This window comes from Leucopleurus acutus (genome assembly GCF_964270905.1).
Source record: "Leucopleurus acutus genome assembly, chromosome: 14".
Classification (NCBI taxonomy): domain Eukaryota; kingdom Metazoa; phylum Chordata; class Mammalia; order Artiodactyla; family Delphinidae; genus Leucopleurus; species Leucopleurus acutus.
In genome coordinates this window covers 15,410,409-15,427,312 of record NC_139156.1, presented here as the reverse complement: position 1 = coordinate 15,427,312, position 16,904 = coordinate 15,410,409, and the positions used below count along the sequence as shown (strand labels likewise).

At 34.9% G+C, this 16,904-nt stretch overlaps 1 protein-coding gene across 1 annotated transcript in view; it reads left to right on the top strand.

The window, feature by feature from the left end:
• The window catches only part of TRUB1 (TruB pseudouridine synthase family member 1), a 29,263-nt gene extending 12,995 nt beyond the window's left edge, over positions 1 to 16,268 (top strand). The window contains exons 4-8 of the mRNA XM_082854985.1: positions 3,267 to 3,348; positions 10,405 to 10,477; positions 11,795 to 11,934; positions 13,844 to 13,900; positions 14,700 to 16,268. Of these exons, the coding sequence (XP_082711111.1) occupies positions 3,267 to 3,348; positions 10,405 to 10,477; positions 11,795 to 11,934; positions 13,844 to 13,900; positions 14,700 to 14,959 (612 nt within the window). The 3' untranslated portion in view covers positions 14,960 to 16,268. The remainder of the gene's footprint in view (positions 1 to 3,266; positions 3,349 to 10,404; positions 10,478 to 11,794; positions 11,935 to 13,843; positions 13,901 to 14,699) is intronic.
• Positions 16,269 to 16,904: the final 636 nt, after the last annotated feature.

Genomic DNA, 16,904 nt, shown 5'->3' with positions numbered 1-16,904 from the left:
GCCTTCTAATGGGGCACAGACCTGCTGTTTGACCTCATATTTACTTTTTCCACTTTTACAGATGAATTTTTTTTTTTTTTTTTTGCGGTACGCGGGCCTCTCACTGTTGTGGCCTCTCCCGTTGCGGAGCACAGGCTCCGGACACGCAGGCTTAGCGGCCATGGCTCACGGGCCCAGCCGCTCCGCGGCATGTGGGATCTTCCCGGACCGGGGCACGAACCTGTGTCCGCTGCATCGGCAGGCGGACTCTCAACCACTGCGCCACCAGGGAAGCCCTACAGATGAATTTTTATTTGCATCACAGTGCTACTAGAAAAATTAGCCTTTTAGTATGTGTAGAGTGGGGTTACCTCAAGAGTAGAAATACTTAGTTCTAGGATGGCAGATACTCGCTGTTCATGTTATAGCCATATCGTAATACACCGTTGCCTCACCATCCAGTCCTAAGGAGAGACACTGTTGATTGAATGTGACCTAGCACTCTTTTCTGCTGAACCAAGAAATATCCTTAGAATCCTATTCAATGTAATAAATACCAGTTCCTACAACACTATCAATTAATGGGTGGAGTGCTGACCTTTACCTAAAATCTTTAGGCCATGAGATTAATTTGCCTCCATTTTGTGAAGACCACAGATTATTTAGACGACCCCACTCCTTTCATGCATTCCTTCCCAATCAGATTGGAGTAAGATTTAAGAAAAGAGCCCTTCCTTGTCTTTGTCATTAGCTTTCTCTTTTGTCATATGGTAAGCCTTGCTCTGCCAATGATCAACTTTCTCTTGAGTCATTTTTTTCTCACTGCATTCTCCTTTGGGATTATGAGTGTAGTGTGTGCATAAAGCATATAGGTTTTCTGTACGGTGCCTGTTAAACAAATTTGCTCAATAGATACTGTTATTACTATTCTCAAGTGTTTCACTATCCCCAAATCTCTCTCTCCTGAGTTTCAGGCCTCTTGGGTCCCTCTGGCTACATGTTCCATAGACATTAATTTTATTCAAGCAATTTCTGTTGGAAATCTTGAATACAGTTAATTTCATTGCTTTTATTTCTATCTGTGATTTTTGGTGGCCTAGGCAAAAATATGACATTCATTAGAAAGAGAAAGCATGCCAGTTTTTTAATGAAGAGACTTTACTCTGGACATTATAGTCAGAAAGAAATTTCTTACAGTAAGGAATATTGAGTGACAGATAGTGGATCTCAAAATAGTTTACAACAGGTGAAGAAGTGGATCTGCATGAAATATAACTTTGGTAAAAGGATTCTAAGGGGGTTAGGCTAATACATCCCTTTGACCTAACTTGATCTAATTATGGAATATAGATTACCTAGAAGAAGGCAATAGATGCATAGTGCCTTTACTCTCTTCCCTAAATTATACTTTCTTTGAACCAGTCATTCAGCAGAATCTGGGTGGCAGATGTACTTTGAAGTAACAGACTTTGATGAGGTTTTGGAGTATTATCTTTATTAGCTTTCTGTATTGCTGATTAAAAGTTGGTTACTTATATGTGCTTTTGAAACCAGTGAGCGATGGAAGGGTTGATATTCTATTAGGAAATCATTGATGCCATATAAAGACTCTTAACTAGCATTTTTACAGGTATGTAAGGTATATATATATATATGCAGAGATAAACCATAATAGTACCTGTAGGCAAAGCCAACATTTTGTCAGAAAGCTGCTTTGTATCCCCCTCCAACCCTTGAACAAGTGTTATCATTGGGATATACAAACTTTTCCCCTGGGATATTTCAGAGGGCAGTAATTTCCCCCAGGTATACAGTAGCATTTTTAGGTTAACCAATGTCAATTCTGAAGTGTGACTTGAATAATGTCACACTTCTGTGTCACTCTGAAACTTAGCAACTCTCGGAGATTAGAGCATCTCTAATCTACTTTCTCCAGAGGTAGTCTAATTTGTACCTTTTCTTTACACTCTATTAATATTCATACATTTCATAAGTACTATATTGAAAATTTTGAAGGACTTACATTTATGAACTGTATAGAGCTATTGCTTTTTAATGAAGATATTCAAAACCACATGTTTTCGGTGTGGTAGTGTAATAAGCTTATCATTAATAAACATAATTCTGCAAAGTTACATATTCTTTTCAGTGGGAATTATATTCCTTGCATTTTTCTCACTACTTCATGTGAACCTCCAAATAGAATTTGAATTTGATCAAAAGAGAGGAATACAAAGAATATGTAGTATAAGTGTGGCCTGAGATGGGAAGCAGAACAATCCTCAGTTAACTCAGTGATCTACTTCTTCATTTGTGAATAATGAGCAGTTCTGAGAAGTGACTTTTATCCTTTCAGAGAGCTTAAGAAGTAGCAATTTCTCTTTATTAAGAAACACATATGTACATTACTTATGCTATACTAGTTTTGCCTTATTTTCTACATATTTAGCTTTTGTTTAAATGCATAAACAAGTTACTAAGATTACTTTTGGTATTTCATGTAAGAAGTAATAAATTGATTAATTAAAAATTAATTTTACTTTTAAGTATGGTAAAATCATTGAATCTTGAGATGACTAGGTAGGGGATTATTGTACCATTCTCTCTACTCATAGGTGTATTTGAAAATTTTCCTTCAAAATCAAAACTGCCCAGTAGAAAACTGGTTTAAAAAAATTTTTTTTTACAGTAACAGTATATTTATAAGCCATGATTATCAATAAAATCAGGCTTTTCCTTGTCATGTTGGCTGGTGTGGGAAGTTTGTGAATGTTCCTCAATCTGTACAATACTTCCCACATATCAGAAACTAACAAAGCGGGGCTTCCCTGGTGGCGCAGTGGTTAAGAACCCGCCTGCCAACGCAGGAGACACGGGTTCGAGCCCTGGTCCGGGAAGATCCCACATGCCGCGGAGCAACTAAGCCTGTGCACCACAACTGTTGATCCTGCGCTCTAGAGCCCGCGAGCCACAACTACTGAGCCCGTGTGCCACAACTACTGAAGCCCGCCCGCCTAGAGCCCGTGCTCCCAACAAAAGAATCCACCACAATGAGAAGCCCACTCACTGCAACTAGAGAAAAAAGCACGTACGGAGACCCAATGCAGCCAAAAATAAATAAATAAATAAATTTATAAAAAAACTAACAAAGCAATTACAGTCTATTGATTTTTGCCTTTATTTTGTATCAGGTAGTATTAGTAAGGTTCTGTATAAACTTTAAGACATGCATAACAGTTCTTCTTTACCTTATGGCCTATTTCTCTCCCTTGTTTCTCTTCCTCTAGAGGTATATTGCCACTGGTGAACTGGGGAAAGCTACTGACACGCTAGATTCTACAGGGAAAGTAACAGAAGAAAAACCTTACGGTATGAAGTTCATCTTAGGTAGTCCTTGTTTTTAATATTTAGAGAAAGTTTCTCTGAATTCAAAATTTAAAATAAATCTCATATTCCCAGTGATTTTAATTGTCAGTACATTTCTTTGGGTTAAGAAGGTTGGAAAAACATATTTGCTCATTTGGTATGTCTGTTAATAAAGATTTATAATAATTACCTCTTTTCCTATAATCAGTTTTTCTTTAATGTGCAGAATTCTTCCAAATAACTCCCTTGCCAAAAACCATTTATAGCTGGGATTTAGGACATTTTTCCTAATGAATGTGAAACAAAGCAGAGAAACTCTCTTGCTAGATTTTACCTGCATCTTGCCATTGTTGTTGTTTTGTTTTTGTTTTTTATAATTATCTCTTAGCTGTTGAAATAAATGTACTAGGTTTAGTGCTTTAAAATTGATCATATTTCTATGCTTTTGGAGTATGTAAAAAGATAAGACAAAAGGAAAGCTGTTTCTCTAGCAGTAAAGCAGAACTCATTGGGGCCCACCTTAATTTTTCTACCATTCCTTCTTGCACTACTTTAAGAAAGGATAGATAAATGGTTTCCTAGCAATTCTCATAGTGCTTATGCTATTTATAATGCAGCAGTTGTGGTTTTTGTACAGTCAGTTCACCCACATTATTGTGTCATCAATTGTGAATTATTTGTAAACTTCCTGGGTTTCTTTTGTGCCTGGGCTTAATGTTATCTTTTTTTAATGTACCTATAGGCAGTCTAGCATCTGCTTTCCTATGTTTTTGTGTTGAGTGGTCTTAATATATATTACATATTACCCTAGTAGTGAGACCAACCTTCTTGTTCATAATAGCTTCACTTGTCCTGTTAACATTTATATGTGGCTTAGTATCTTGCATGATCAATCAAGCACCAAAATGAAAAGAAAAATCACTGATTTATTTCGAATCTTTTAAAAAATAGATGTTGAATTAGCCTTGAAATTATTATTATTATGGAATAATAGCAGATGCTCACTTAATGGAAACCCAACTGCAGTCTTCAGCCAGAATGCTTTTAAGATTCAGGCGGCCTAGGAGGATGTCAGCGATTTCCAGAGTATCCTACAGTATATGTCAGTACACATATAATTAGAAGAATGGTGAGGAAGTGAAATTGGTGAGACTTGGTTGGATGGGGTAATGACAGAGAGGAGGTTGTTAACCACGACCTAGGTTTCTGGGTTGTAAAACTGGTTACATGATGGTGCAGTTCGTTGAGTAGGTGATATTAAAAGAGGACCAGGGTGATGAAACTACTTAAACATACTCTTCCTTCCTGCCCTTAAGCATTTTGGAATTCTTACAAACTCTACTTTGTATTGTATCATTTAAAACCTTATTTACTTACCTGAAAGAAAGCATATTAGTTTGTTAAAATTGTCTCATTATAATCTTGAAAAGCAACTTTCTTTAGGCCCTGAAAGGGAGAGCTCCCTATAGTTTATTGAATAGTATTTGTAGGCCCAGAAAATGAGAGCTCAGAGAATTTTGCTGATTGACATGATTTTTCTGTATGATTTCTGTAAATCAGTAAATGTTTGTCATATGTTTAAGCTGTACAGCAGGGTACCAGGGGGAAGATAAATATAAGACCTACCCTGTTTCCTTAAGGAACTTGTGTCATATAGAGAACTAGGACCTATGTTCTCAACCCTCTGTGAACTAATACTAAGACCTATAACTTATATTTTCTAATGGCTTCTTTATTATCCTGAAATAAAAGTCAGAGATATTCTCTACTACCTACACGTTAAAAAAAAACAATGTTAATACAGTAAGTGGACTATAAAGAAGAAATAAAGGTAATTTATAGTAAAATAGACATATCATTATGTAAATACACAGATATTACTACATGGAAAGTCTTCTTGAAGTAGTCATATATATATTATATATAACAGATACTTATACATAAATCACTGTGAATGCCACAAGTCAAATGCAGACTGAAAGGAATGTGGTATTGATGACTCAGTACTGGAAAGTTCAGTATACGTAAGACTGTACAAAAAATTCTGCGTTTAAATGGGAAATGGAGTTATGTTCTAGCCTAAGGTAATTATAAACAGACTTTCACCCACATGAACATCTGGCAGACCTCCAGAAGTCATGAAGGGCATAAGACAGTTCACTGTGCTGTACCACTGCACATTACAGGAAATCCAGCATCCCTGGTCCTTGCCTATTAAGTGCTGCTGATGTCACCACCCTACCCAATCATTATAACAATCAAAAGTACGGTTCTTAATTAACCTGTTGAGAACTACTGACATCTGGTTAAAGTAAGGCAGTATGCAGTAAATGGCAAGTGAATGATCTTAGGTCATTTTATCCTATCTAGACAAATAATATTTTTAGCCATAGAAAATGAGTCTGTAGCTCAGTAGACGCAACGTTCAAACCATATTAATAGGGCCCTTTCTTTTATTCTCTATCCTGACACCTTCTGTTATTTCTAAACAGTGTTTTTCACCATTTATTAAAAATCAATCTTTGTGCTAATACCAAACTATCTTAATTGCTATAGTTTTAGAATGAGTCTTGTTATCTGAAAGAGCAAGTTTTCCTACCTTTTCTATTTATTTATTTATTTTTGGCTGGGTTGGGTCTTCGTTGCTGCGCGCAGGCTTCCTCTAGTTTGGTGAGCCGGGGCTACTCTTGTTGCGGTGCGTGGGCTCCTCATTGCAGTGGCTTCTCTTATTGTGGATCACGGGCTCTAGGTGCTTGGGCTTCAGTAGTTGTGGGACACGGGCTCAGTAGCTGTGGCTCACGGGCTCTAGAGTGCAGGCTCAATAGTTGTGGCGCATGGGCTTAGTTGCTCTGCAGCATGTGGTATCTTCCCGGTCCAGGGCTCGAACCCGTGTCCCCTGCATTGGCAGGTGGATTCTTAACCACTGCGCCCCAGGGAGGCCCTGCTACCTTACTTTTATAGATTTTCTTTTATAGGTTTTTTTATAGCTTTCTTATCAAAGTAAGGAAATTGTTTTCTATTCCTAATTTGCCATTTGTTTGTTTTTTTAATCATGAGCAGCCATTGAATTTTATCAAATTTTTTTTGTATCTGTTGATTTTCCTCCTTAGTCAAATATTAAACTAACTTTACATTTCCAGAATAATCCCAACCTGATCATAATATGCTATCCTTTACATAAATTGTTGGATTTAGTTTGCTAATATTTAGTTTAGAATTTTTGCATTTTTGTCTATGAGTGAGATTACCCTGTATTTTTCCTTTCTCTTAATGTCCTTGACTGGTTTTGATATCAAGGTTATACCAACCTCATAAAATGGGATGGGGAGTATTCTCTCTCTCTTTTTTTTATTCTCTGGAAGAATTTATGTGAGATTGGCATTATTTCTTTTTCTACTGTTTGGTAGAATTTACTGGTAGACATCTGATTCTGGAGTTTTCTTTATTAGGAAGCCTTTTAATCATGGATTAGATTCCTTTACTAGCTATCAAACTTAATATTTTTTATTTCTTGTGTCATTCTAGATAATTTTTCCCCTAGGAATTTGTCCATTGCATCTCAAATTTCCAAGTTATTGGTATAAAGTTGTTCATTGTATTCCTTTAAGATTTTTCTTTTTCTTTATTTATTTATTTTTTATTATTTTTCTTTTTATTTTGAAATAATATCAAACTTAGAGAAAAGTTACAAAAATAAAACCATATTTTTATAGATTTCAATGTACAAATCTTTCACTTCTTTTGTATATGAAATCTCTAAGTACTTCTTTTTTTAACACTATTATAAATTGGATTTTTAAAAATATCAATTTCTGATAGTTCATTGCTAGATATACATAGATGGAGATGACTTTTGTGTATTAATCTTATGCCTTTCAGCCTTGCTAAACTCACTTATTAATTCTAGTCGCTTTTGTATAGATTCCTTGTTAGGATGGGTCTAAAGTAGACTTTTTTTTCAGGTCTGCATTAGCCCTACTCCAAAGGCATGGCTTTTCTTGGGTGTCTATCGAGTGCTGGGGTCTTCAGCAAAGTTTCTTCATTCTGAGGGGTTGGAATTTGGACATCTTCCAGCCTTGTAAGAGGTGTGGTAGTAGCTCTTTTTTTAACTTTGTTAAGACTCACTATATATATGCACAGCTTGGAATTTAGCCAGTTTCAAGTGGACCCCTATAGACATCACTTTCTCTGTGTAATGCTCTCAAATTCCAGCTGCTGCCGCTTCCCCAAATTCTGATCTTTGCTCAGAGCTTTGTTTGTTATTCCCCTCCCTGCAGTACAGTTCAGAAAGCACCCCCAAGCAAAAGCAAGTGACTGTGGGCCTTACCTTGTTTTTTTCCTCTTCTCTCAGGGATGATAGTCCTTGCTATGTGTTGTCTAATGTTTGAAAACAATTGTTTGCTGTATTTTTTCCAGTTTAACAGCTGCTTTTGGTGACAAGGCTTGTCCAGTAACCATTTAACTCTATCCTGGGTGAATTTTTTTTTTTAAGTCTTTATTGAATTTGTTTACAGTAACGCTTCTGTTGTTTATGTTCTGGTTTTTTGGTCATGAGGCATGTGGAATCTCAGTTCCCCGACCAGGGATCGAACCCACACCCCCTGCATTGGGAGGCAAAGTCTCAACCACTGGACTGCCAGGGGAGTCCCTGAATATCGTTTTTAAATCCATCATCCTGCTTTTAACTCCATAGTTCAGTTAAGTACCAGCTTTCATGTTGGAAGTTCACTGGAAGAGCCAATAAATTTTAAGCAAATAATAACATGTAACATGGTCTTGTATATATTAATTTTATGGGAGTGACTTTTAAAAAAATTAATTTCAAATGAATACTATCACATTGATGATTTATTAATTTGCTAAACAAAGAATAATTACTCAAGTTCTATGGTACTTCTGTCGTACCTATCATCTTCTACCAAAGGTCCTTCTTTTGGCCAGTTATTGGATATACTTGCTTTAGAGATTTTATTCTTGATTTCTTTTTAAATCCTTTGGAGGTAGAGTCTTTATTCTTACAGGGACAATTGTTATTATTTGGATCAGACTAGTATCATGTTTCAGATATAGCCAGCATGCTTCACTACATATTAAAAATATCTAAAATATTATATTTGCTTTTATTGTAAAATAACTTGCTGCACAGGCTTTCTGTCTGGTGATTTGAACATCAAATGAATGATTCCTTGGTGACTTTTAAATGCTCTTTTAACCTTGAGATTCTATTATTCATCAGCAAATTAAATTCAGCAAGAATGTCTTTAGTACCATCTTAATTGTGTGCATTATGTAAGAGGAAAAGCTATCTTTGCCTTTAAGGAGATAAGAATTCCATTGGTGAGGTAATACCTACATATATGTAGTAGGTAACAGTTAAAAATTGTGAATGATTAATTTCAGAATGAACAGCAAAACCATAAATGCCTAGGATGCATGGCAGAAGTAGAATGAGAAAGAGTACATCTTGTCACCTTGTGGGAGGGAATATCAGTAAAAGAGAGCCACTGAAGCAGGACAAAGGAGCACGCATTGGCAGGAATGTCAGTAAAGAGACCAATTTGGCGGAAGTAGAAAGCTGTTTGGTCTTAGTTTTAAAATGTGTGGCAGACTAGATTGTGAACTATAGCAATTTTATCAACAGTGGCATCTCTTTCAGCAGTTGCCAGCATGGTGGTAATGTTGGCTGTCCAGATTTGGAAGTTTTGCATAACTAAGGTGCCACCAGTAATTATGTTTTAATGTTTCAGTAGAGTAAAAAATTTTCATGGAAAAATCCATTCATATCATGAGATACATCTGTTTGAAAAGCAGTTTGAACAGAATAGGCTTTTCAGATCTGCCTTTTTGGAGCTAGGTGTTAGAGAAATTCTTTTGAGTTCCGTAGCTCTCCTCTGAGTCTAGTAGATTCTGGTCTTTTGTTCATGTTTAGCTTGTAAGGATCAAGGTCACACTGAAGTTAAGACTCTCTTGCTGCATTGATGTTGAAATCTGGACATGTTCCATGCTGTCTTTTAATTTTTATTCTGGTGTTCGAACAGTAATTCAAAGCACATTAGTTAGTTTTTGTTTAATATTGTTCAATTAAAATCAAATCCTTCGACATGTATACACCAGAATAAAAAAGTTTAAATAAATTTCCTACAAAGTGAAAAAGAAGACTGTAATTTCTTTCCATTGCTATAACCTAAACAAGTTATAGAATATTTCTGTAACTTAGTTTATTAGTGAATATGAAATATGGATAGTCATCTATCTATATGTGAAAATCCCAAATATTGAATTTCAGTGTGTTATAGTTTTCAGTTGTTAAAATTATAGAACAGTACTTTAATATTGCATCATTTTGTTTGAAAGAGTATCAAATACAAGCTGAAAAGCTTTATCTGACTAAGACAGATAAAATCTTTGCTATGTATATTCTCTTTTTGCACTGGCTTATTTTTGAGGCAAAAATCAGACTCCTGACTGTACTTCCAAGAGCAGTGAAGGAGACATAAATACAACTTTACTTAGGGACAAAGTTAATGTGAGTGTGGAAAATGTATACCATACCATACAACAGTTTTGAAATCTATCAGGTAAAATTTTAAATGTTGTTAGTACTTGATAATCTTCAATAATTTATTCAGTTATTTATAATATTTGATGCCTGGAAAACCTTAGAAATGAACTTTACAGGTATTTTTCTACTTACTTTCTGATCACTGCAGGACCATTCTGATAGCTTTATGCAACATTTTTCTCAGGTCTTCTGAAGGCCATAGTAAGTATGTAGTAAATGCATGTAAGATGATTGGATCATTTTTAATGGAGAAAAAAATGAAGCAAAGGAAATTAAATTTAGTCTTAATATTGGACGATATAAAACTTTCCCCCTTTTATCTCATTAGCATGTATTTTATCCATCTCAACAAGGTAGAATTTGACCTGCAAAACGTACATTGTAATAAATGCTTTGTTGGAAATTTTTTTTAATTTTCAGAGTTGTCAGTGCTGTAAAAATAGCACATGTACTTCTGTGGTTGTTTTAGTGTCACTTTTTTGGTTCATTTTTGGCAGATAAAATAACACAGGAAGATATTGAAGGCATTCTACAGAAATTTACTGGGAATATAATGCAAGTACCTCCTCTGTAAGTTCAATTAATGAATTTGAATAAATGTTTAATTTTATTTTCCAGTGGCTAACATCACTTTAATGAAAAAAGAAAAGAGGAGAGGCTTCCTTTTACTATATGGTGAGGCAGGTTTGATCAAGTAAGGTGAACCTGATTCAGACAGGATGCAGAGCTTCTGACACTCTCTAAGAGGTAGTGGGATGTAGTCTCCTCTGTCTCTGGATATTGCCACAGCCTGACATCTGTGCTCTTCCAGGATTTATTGGTTCTTCTGATTCCATCTGTAGACATCAGGGCAGTTCTGGAGAGCAGAGATGTCACTTTTCCCAGAATTGCTGTGAAGGGACCAGTCCAGTCTGGTACAGGCATCAGAGCTGTGATTCAGAGTCCAGTTGGCACTTCCTGTCAGGTGTTGGGCCCATTCCTTTTGGACCCAGAATCTTATACTTCACAATTCTCGGCAATAAATGAAACAGATGAGAATTATAACCTATTAAAAGTATAATGATATTGATTTACCATTTCGCCATATTTTTGTGTATGTTACCATTTCAAGCAAATTGCTTCTTTTTTTTTTTAATGGCTTATAGGATGTGTCAGGATATGTTACTAACAGTTCTTTTAGAATTTAGAATATATTTTGTGTTTTAAAAACATCTTAAGTTTTTTCAAGAACACTGAAATATCTATGGAGAAATGTTTCTTCATAATTTTGCTTCAAATGTGAAGACTTAAAAATTGTAGCAGGATCTGAATAAACATTATTTTGGATCATTATTGTTAAGATATAGTAAACATTTATAAGAATCGTTTTAGAATTTTCTTCTCTGTGATTGTTCCAAGGATTTTGTGGTCTAGTAAAACTTAATCACACAAAGATAAGATCTGTTATTTGTTTATTTGCTCTTTGGAAACATTCTGGTAACTTATATTTGAAAATGAATATTATTATAATGGAAATATATTGTTTCAAGGAAATATAGCTGAGATCATTGTGACTGGAGACCCTTAACCCAGAATGAGGACTAGTGAAGACATGAATAGACCATCTCCAGGAAGATGGTTAAAGAGAAATATTGACAACATTGCTCACTGAGTGCCAGAATGAGCTGTATTAGCCTCAAAGATATTTAGGAACTCTATATGTGACACCATTGTGAAGTAGATTAGAAGAAAAAATTAGTTCATTCTTAGAAGGATTTTCAGTTTAAAGAGCTGCTAATCATCCTTTCTTTCCATGCTGTAATCTGGAATTATTCTCTCTTTCTTTCTCAATCTCTCTCTATTCTTCCTCCCTCCTTCTCTTCCTGTCTCCCTCTTGTACCTTGCAAGCTATTCTGCATTAAAGAAAGATGGACAGAGACTTTCAACTTTGATGAAGAGAGGTGAAGTAGTAGAAGCAAAACCTGCCAGGCCAGTTACCGTGTACAGTCTTTCCCTTCAAAAATTCCAGCCACCATTTTTCACATTAGGTAAGATGGAGAAATTTGAGAACATTTGTATTTACATGTGCCTTTATTTTATATTTGGCTACTTTTGTGTAATGTTAATGGATCCCTAGGATATTGGAGATTTTTAAAAATTTGAGTTTAAAGAAGGTTAGAATTTGTTAATACCTTTTTGACAGCACAAATAATGAGAATACCTATAGCTATATGGAGGTTCAGAAATGTCCTAAATAGTGTGAGTTTTTCATATATTATATTATCTTACTATAAAGTTGGAAGTAACATACTTTGGATCTCTATGGGGAAGAATAGGTAAGGAGTACCTGTTTTCAAAATTTTGTATTTTATTATCTTATGGATACTTGTTCCCCATTTTGGCTAGTACCTGATAGTTTACACTCAGTTTTTTATTGACATTAATTTGTCCTTTTAAAACGATGCATTTTCAGTTTTTGGACAAGAAATTCTAAGAGTGGAGTGACCCCCCCCCTTCTTTGTCACCAATAAATCACTGCTAAAGATCATGAAAATATAGGAGTAATGGGTAAGGCAGAAGTGTATTCCTAGACATGTGGTAAATTTTAACTCAAGTTATCGATTTGAATTTATCTATAATCCATATTTGAAATAAATTTAAAACCGAAAAAGTTTTTTTCTATTGTTTGGAAATTTTATGATCTCCTAGCTAAAGCCCTGAATGTATAAGAGCTGTGGAGAATCAAAAGCTGTAGCTCTTATTAATCCTCAGGCTCCCTGAAATTGACCCTGCTCCCAATTTCATGGTGCATACTGAATGGGATTCCTTGTAGACATAATTTCCCAAAACCTTTTTTCCTGAACTTCATTGCTTTTTTGCCCATTGACATTATTATTTAGTGTGTATTAAGTTCCTGTAGATTGTGGGTTTTGTACAATTTTCTTAAAAAGTCACTCCTTAAGTTTCCTGATTCTAAAATATTAGGCGAACAATGAAACAAACATACTAAAAAATGTTTCACTCCATTCCATGAAAATGCGGGCTCTGTGTTGGCACAATAGATATTATCTATGAAAGTAAAAAAACCTCAAATTTTTCCAGTTGCATTTGTTCACTGGAATTTGTAGTAGTCCAAATTTGACTCTTTTCACCAAAGTCAAATACAGTGCAAGGATGTAGAAATTCCCTCAAATAGCTTTATTTGTATGCTAAGCTAGAAACAGAAAGTAGTCCTTTTGTGTGAAAATACAGTTCTTTTCAGGATGTCTTCTGGATGAATAAAAATAATCCAGAGCCCTGCTCTTAACCAATAAACTTGTATTATACTGCGTTAAGAAGATGTTTAGTTATGCATTCAGTTCTGGTACATTGTGTAATTTTAAGTTATTTCATGATTTTTTCAGGAATATTTCCAAGAGAACATTTAAATATGCGGAGTTCTCCATGTAGTATATCACCCCAAACATAATTCCTGTCACTGAAAAGGGTTTTTTTGTTTGTTGTGTTTTTTGAGTGTACAAATCTGAAAATATTTTAAAAATCTACAGCTCATGATAGCAAGGCTGAGATGTCTAACCATTTAAAGCCTATTAAATGAAAAAGATGTACAAATCTGAAAATAGTTTTTTAAATCTGCAGCTCATAATAGCAAAGCTGAGATTTCTAACTATTTAAAATCTATTAAATGAACAAGACTGAAGTATTAAAGTGGTATGACTTGCCATGTAATTTAAAATGTGTTCAAGAGTTTCTGCTGTTTGCTTTCTCCACACTCTGACTTTGCAGTCTCACAAACACATATGCTACTGGATGAATAATTTATATTTTAGCGCATAAATGTTTTATCACTCGATTGTTTGCATAGTGCATTTTTACATTTGTTTAGGGGCATCATTTCTATGTAAAGTGGATTTCATAGGCGGTTAGCAATTTACCATGTCACTGTTAACATTCCAGATGTTGAATGTGGAGGAGGTTTTTATATCAGAAGCTTGGTCAGTGACATTGGCAGAGGTAAGCATAAAGATGAATTATGAATTATCATTTAGAGAATAATATTCCTTTTTGATGGGAAGAAGGAATTTTCCGTTTTCCATGTCTCTGAGTACTGGCCTTAGGAACTGGATTCTTGCTGCCCTTCCACCTTCGAAGCGTTATAGGTTTATGGAAGACAGTTATCAGCGTAAGCAGCTGCAGTGAAATGCTTGTAATGGGAGAGAGGAGAAAAAGGAATAGAAAATGAAGATGTGAATAATGAATCTCAGGAGCAACATTTTTTTTCAAGTATAAAATATTTTAACTCAAAGTAAGGATAAGAAGAAAAGATTAAGCCTTCTAAAAGTTATTTTTATCGCTACAAGTCAAATTTTTTTTGAAAACTGGAAACCATAGTCTTAGAAACAGCCAGGAAGTTGCAGTTCTGGCCCTGCCATTTTCTGGCAGTCGTGACACTGGACAGGTCACATTACCTCATCCCAAAGTGAGACGAATAGTAACCTCATGGGGTTGTTTCATGGGTTAAATAAGAAGAGTGTGCAACTTCCTTGTAGACTTTAAAGCAGTTTATTAGGTCAGTTATTAAATGTTATTTTGCTCCTTAATCATTTCTTAATCTCAAGGCTCTTGGCTATTATAATGGATAATTACAGTTTTACATTTGAGGTGGTTTTGAGAGGTCTGAATCGAGTTCTGTCATTTGCAAAATTATAGCCGATGAAATACTGAATTACTGGATCCTTTATGTTGCTTCAGTATTTGAATGAAATGCTGAATCATTTATCTTTTGTTTTCCTTTCACCTTTTGTTGCCATAGAACTGTCTTCCTGTGCCAATGTGCTAGAGCTGACCCGCACCAAACAGGGACCCTTTACACTGGAGGAGCACGCCCTTCCCGAAGACAAATGGACAATTGACGACATTGCACAGTCTCTTGAGCAGTGCTCATCCCTTCTCCCAGCAGAGACGGCACTTAAAAAATCAAAACCTGAGGAGTCTAATGAGCCAGTTTTGAGCTGTGAGTACATAACTCTAAATGAGATAAAGGGAGAAGATGATGTGATTAAGACATTTTAAGTTTGGCTTGGGGTTGTCTTCATTTCCTGGTTGACATTTGCATCCTGTGTGCAGAATGACAAGCTGTGTGTGTGCCAAGACAAACGATTCTTTTCTTTTTTTGCATGAGGAAAAATGTCCATCATTTATGGTTTCTACGGTGCACAGTTTATCTGTTGTACATTATAAATAGGCTTGCAGTTGTTCAGTTCTTGCTGTACTATAGAATGTTCTTCTAGGATGTTATTATGTTGTTAGATTGGATTCAGGAAAATCAACTTTCTGATTTTGATCTCTCATCAAAGTCTTTTCCTGTGAAAAAGTTGACCACATTTTCTAATCAGAGGAAAAAAAAATATGAGCTAAATGTTTCTTTGGTGTGACAAAGTGAATGTATATTAGTTTCTTTGACTTTATTTTGGCTTCCTCGTGACTCTGGTTATTGAAATTCCTTAACTATGTTTGAAAAAGCCATTATTTAACTCATGTTTTGGAGAGTTTATGATTATTAAGAACATTTCTTTGATAAGGCTGCACTTATCTTGGTAATAGCTGTGTTTGTTTAGATCTTAGAAGCTAATAAACTTCTATCGTAAATATTTGTAGAAGAACCAAATTATTGCTGCTACCACTAATGGAATGTAAATAGAAGACTAAATGTTTAATTAAATTCACCTCTACTCTCCCATTAGCACAGAACAGCTCCTATGGCTTATGTTTTGGCAGCTATGAGATAGTTTCCTGGTAATTTAATCAGTACAGTCGACCACCCTGTACCAGTTTACTAAATAACCTAACTAAAAAAAATTAAGCTAAAGAATACCTTCAATGAAAAACTTATTTTCTTTATTCTTTAGTACTTGTTCATACATCTTTATAGGGTATTAATTCCCATGATACTTTGCATTCAATTTGCTCTTTCAAGTGATGTTTATAGATGCTGAGATTGCTGCCCTGCATTTCCAGTTAATCCCTTCTGCTCGAAATGTTTAAAAACAGTTATTCTCAAACGTTTTCATTCATGTAGCCTACTGAAAGTTCCCTGTCCCTCTCTACCATAGTTTTGAAAACAGTCACATTCTGAAATAGTAAATTTCATATGTAATGAGTACGTCATATTTTTGTTATAGGAAAGCAATATATAATGCAGCATCTGTAGAAATTTTCAAATCCCCCTGCGTTTATCCAAATAAATAGTTTCAAAAGGAAGACTTGTTAAATTTTTCATCATATAAGAGTTTTTACATTTTTATGGATTGTCTTTCTTTTAAAGGTGGTTGCTTTGCAACCTCTAACTTATAAATTTTAAATATGTAAACAAACGTGATCTTATTTGTGGTTAACCTAATATAAACTCAATATAAAAAGTTATATGCTTCAATAGAACACTTTCAGCGTATTGGCAACATTTTTCAAGTGGAAATGGAAATATTAAAACATTCCTAGTATGACACAGAAAATTATAAGGAAGATTTAATTATCATAATGCCTTAAATAAAACACCAAACACACAAAGTTGTAAACTGAAGCTTTTACAGTTTTACATATTCATATCTAGTGCCCTGCAGTTTGTGTAACCAAAGGTGGCAGTGGCTGCCTCTTTCTGTTGGAGTGGTACAGGTTACAGTATGTCTTCATACACTGCCAGCTAAGGTCCAAATAGAGGAATATAAAACAACTAGGGCCTCTCTGCTCTATTTCTCAACTTAAAATTTAAAAAGTATAATTTACTAATGGAGAAGAGTATAAATTTTTTGAAAAGACAAGTGACTTTTTAAAATGGTAACCGATCTTTTTCTTTTATCGAAAACATTGAAGAAAATGTTGCCAAATGGAAAAATTACCAAATCCTCACCATCCTGATACAGTGACTTCAGAACTTTAATTTCGTATTATTCTTTTCCCTTCTTTTGTTCACATAATTACAGTCTGAAGACACCTATACTTTTTTATTGACTATTTTTTA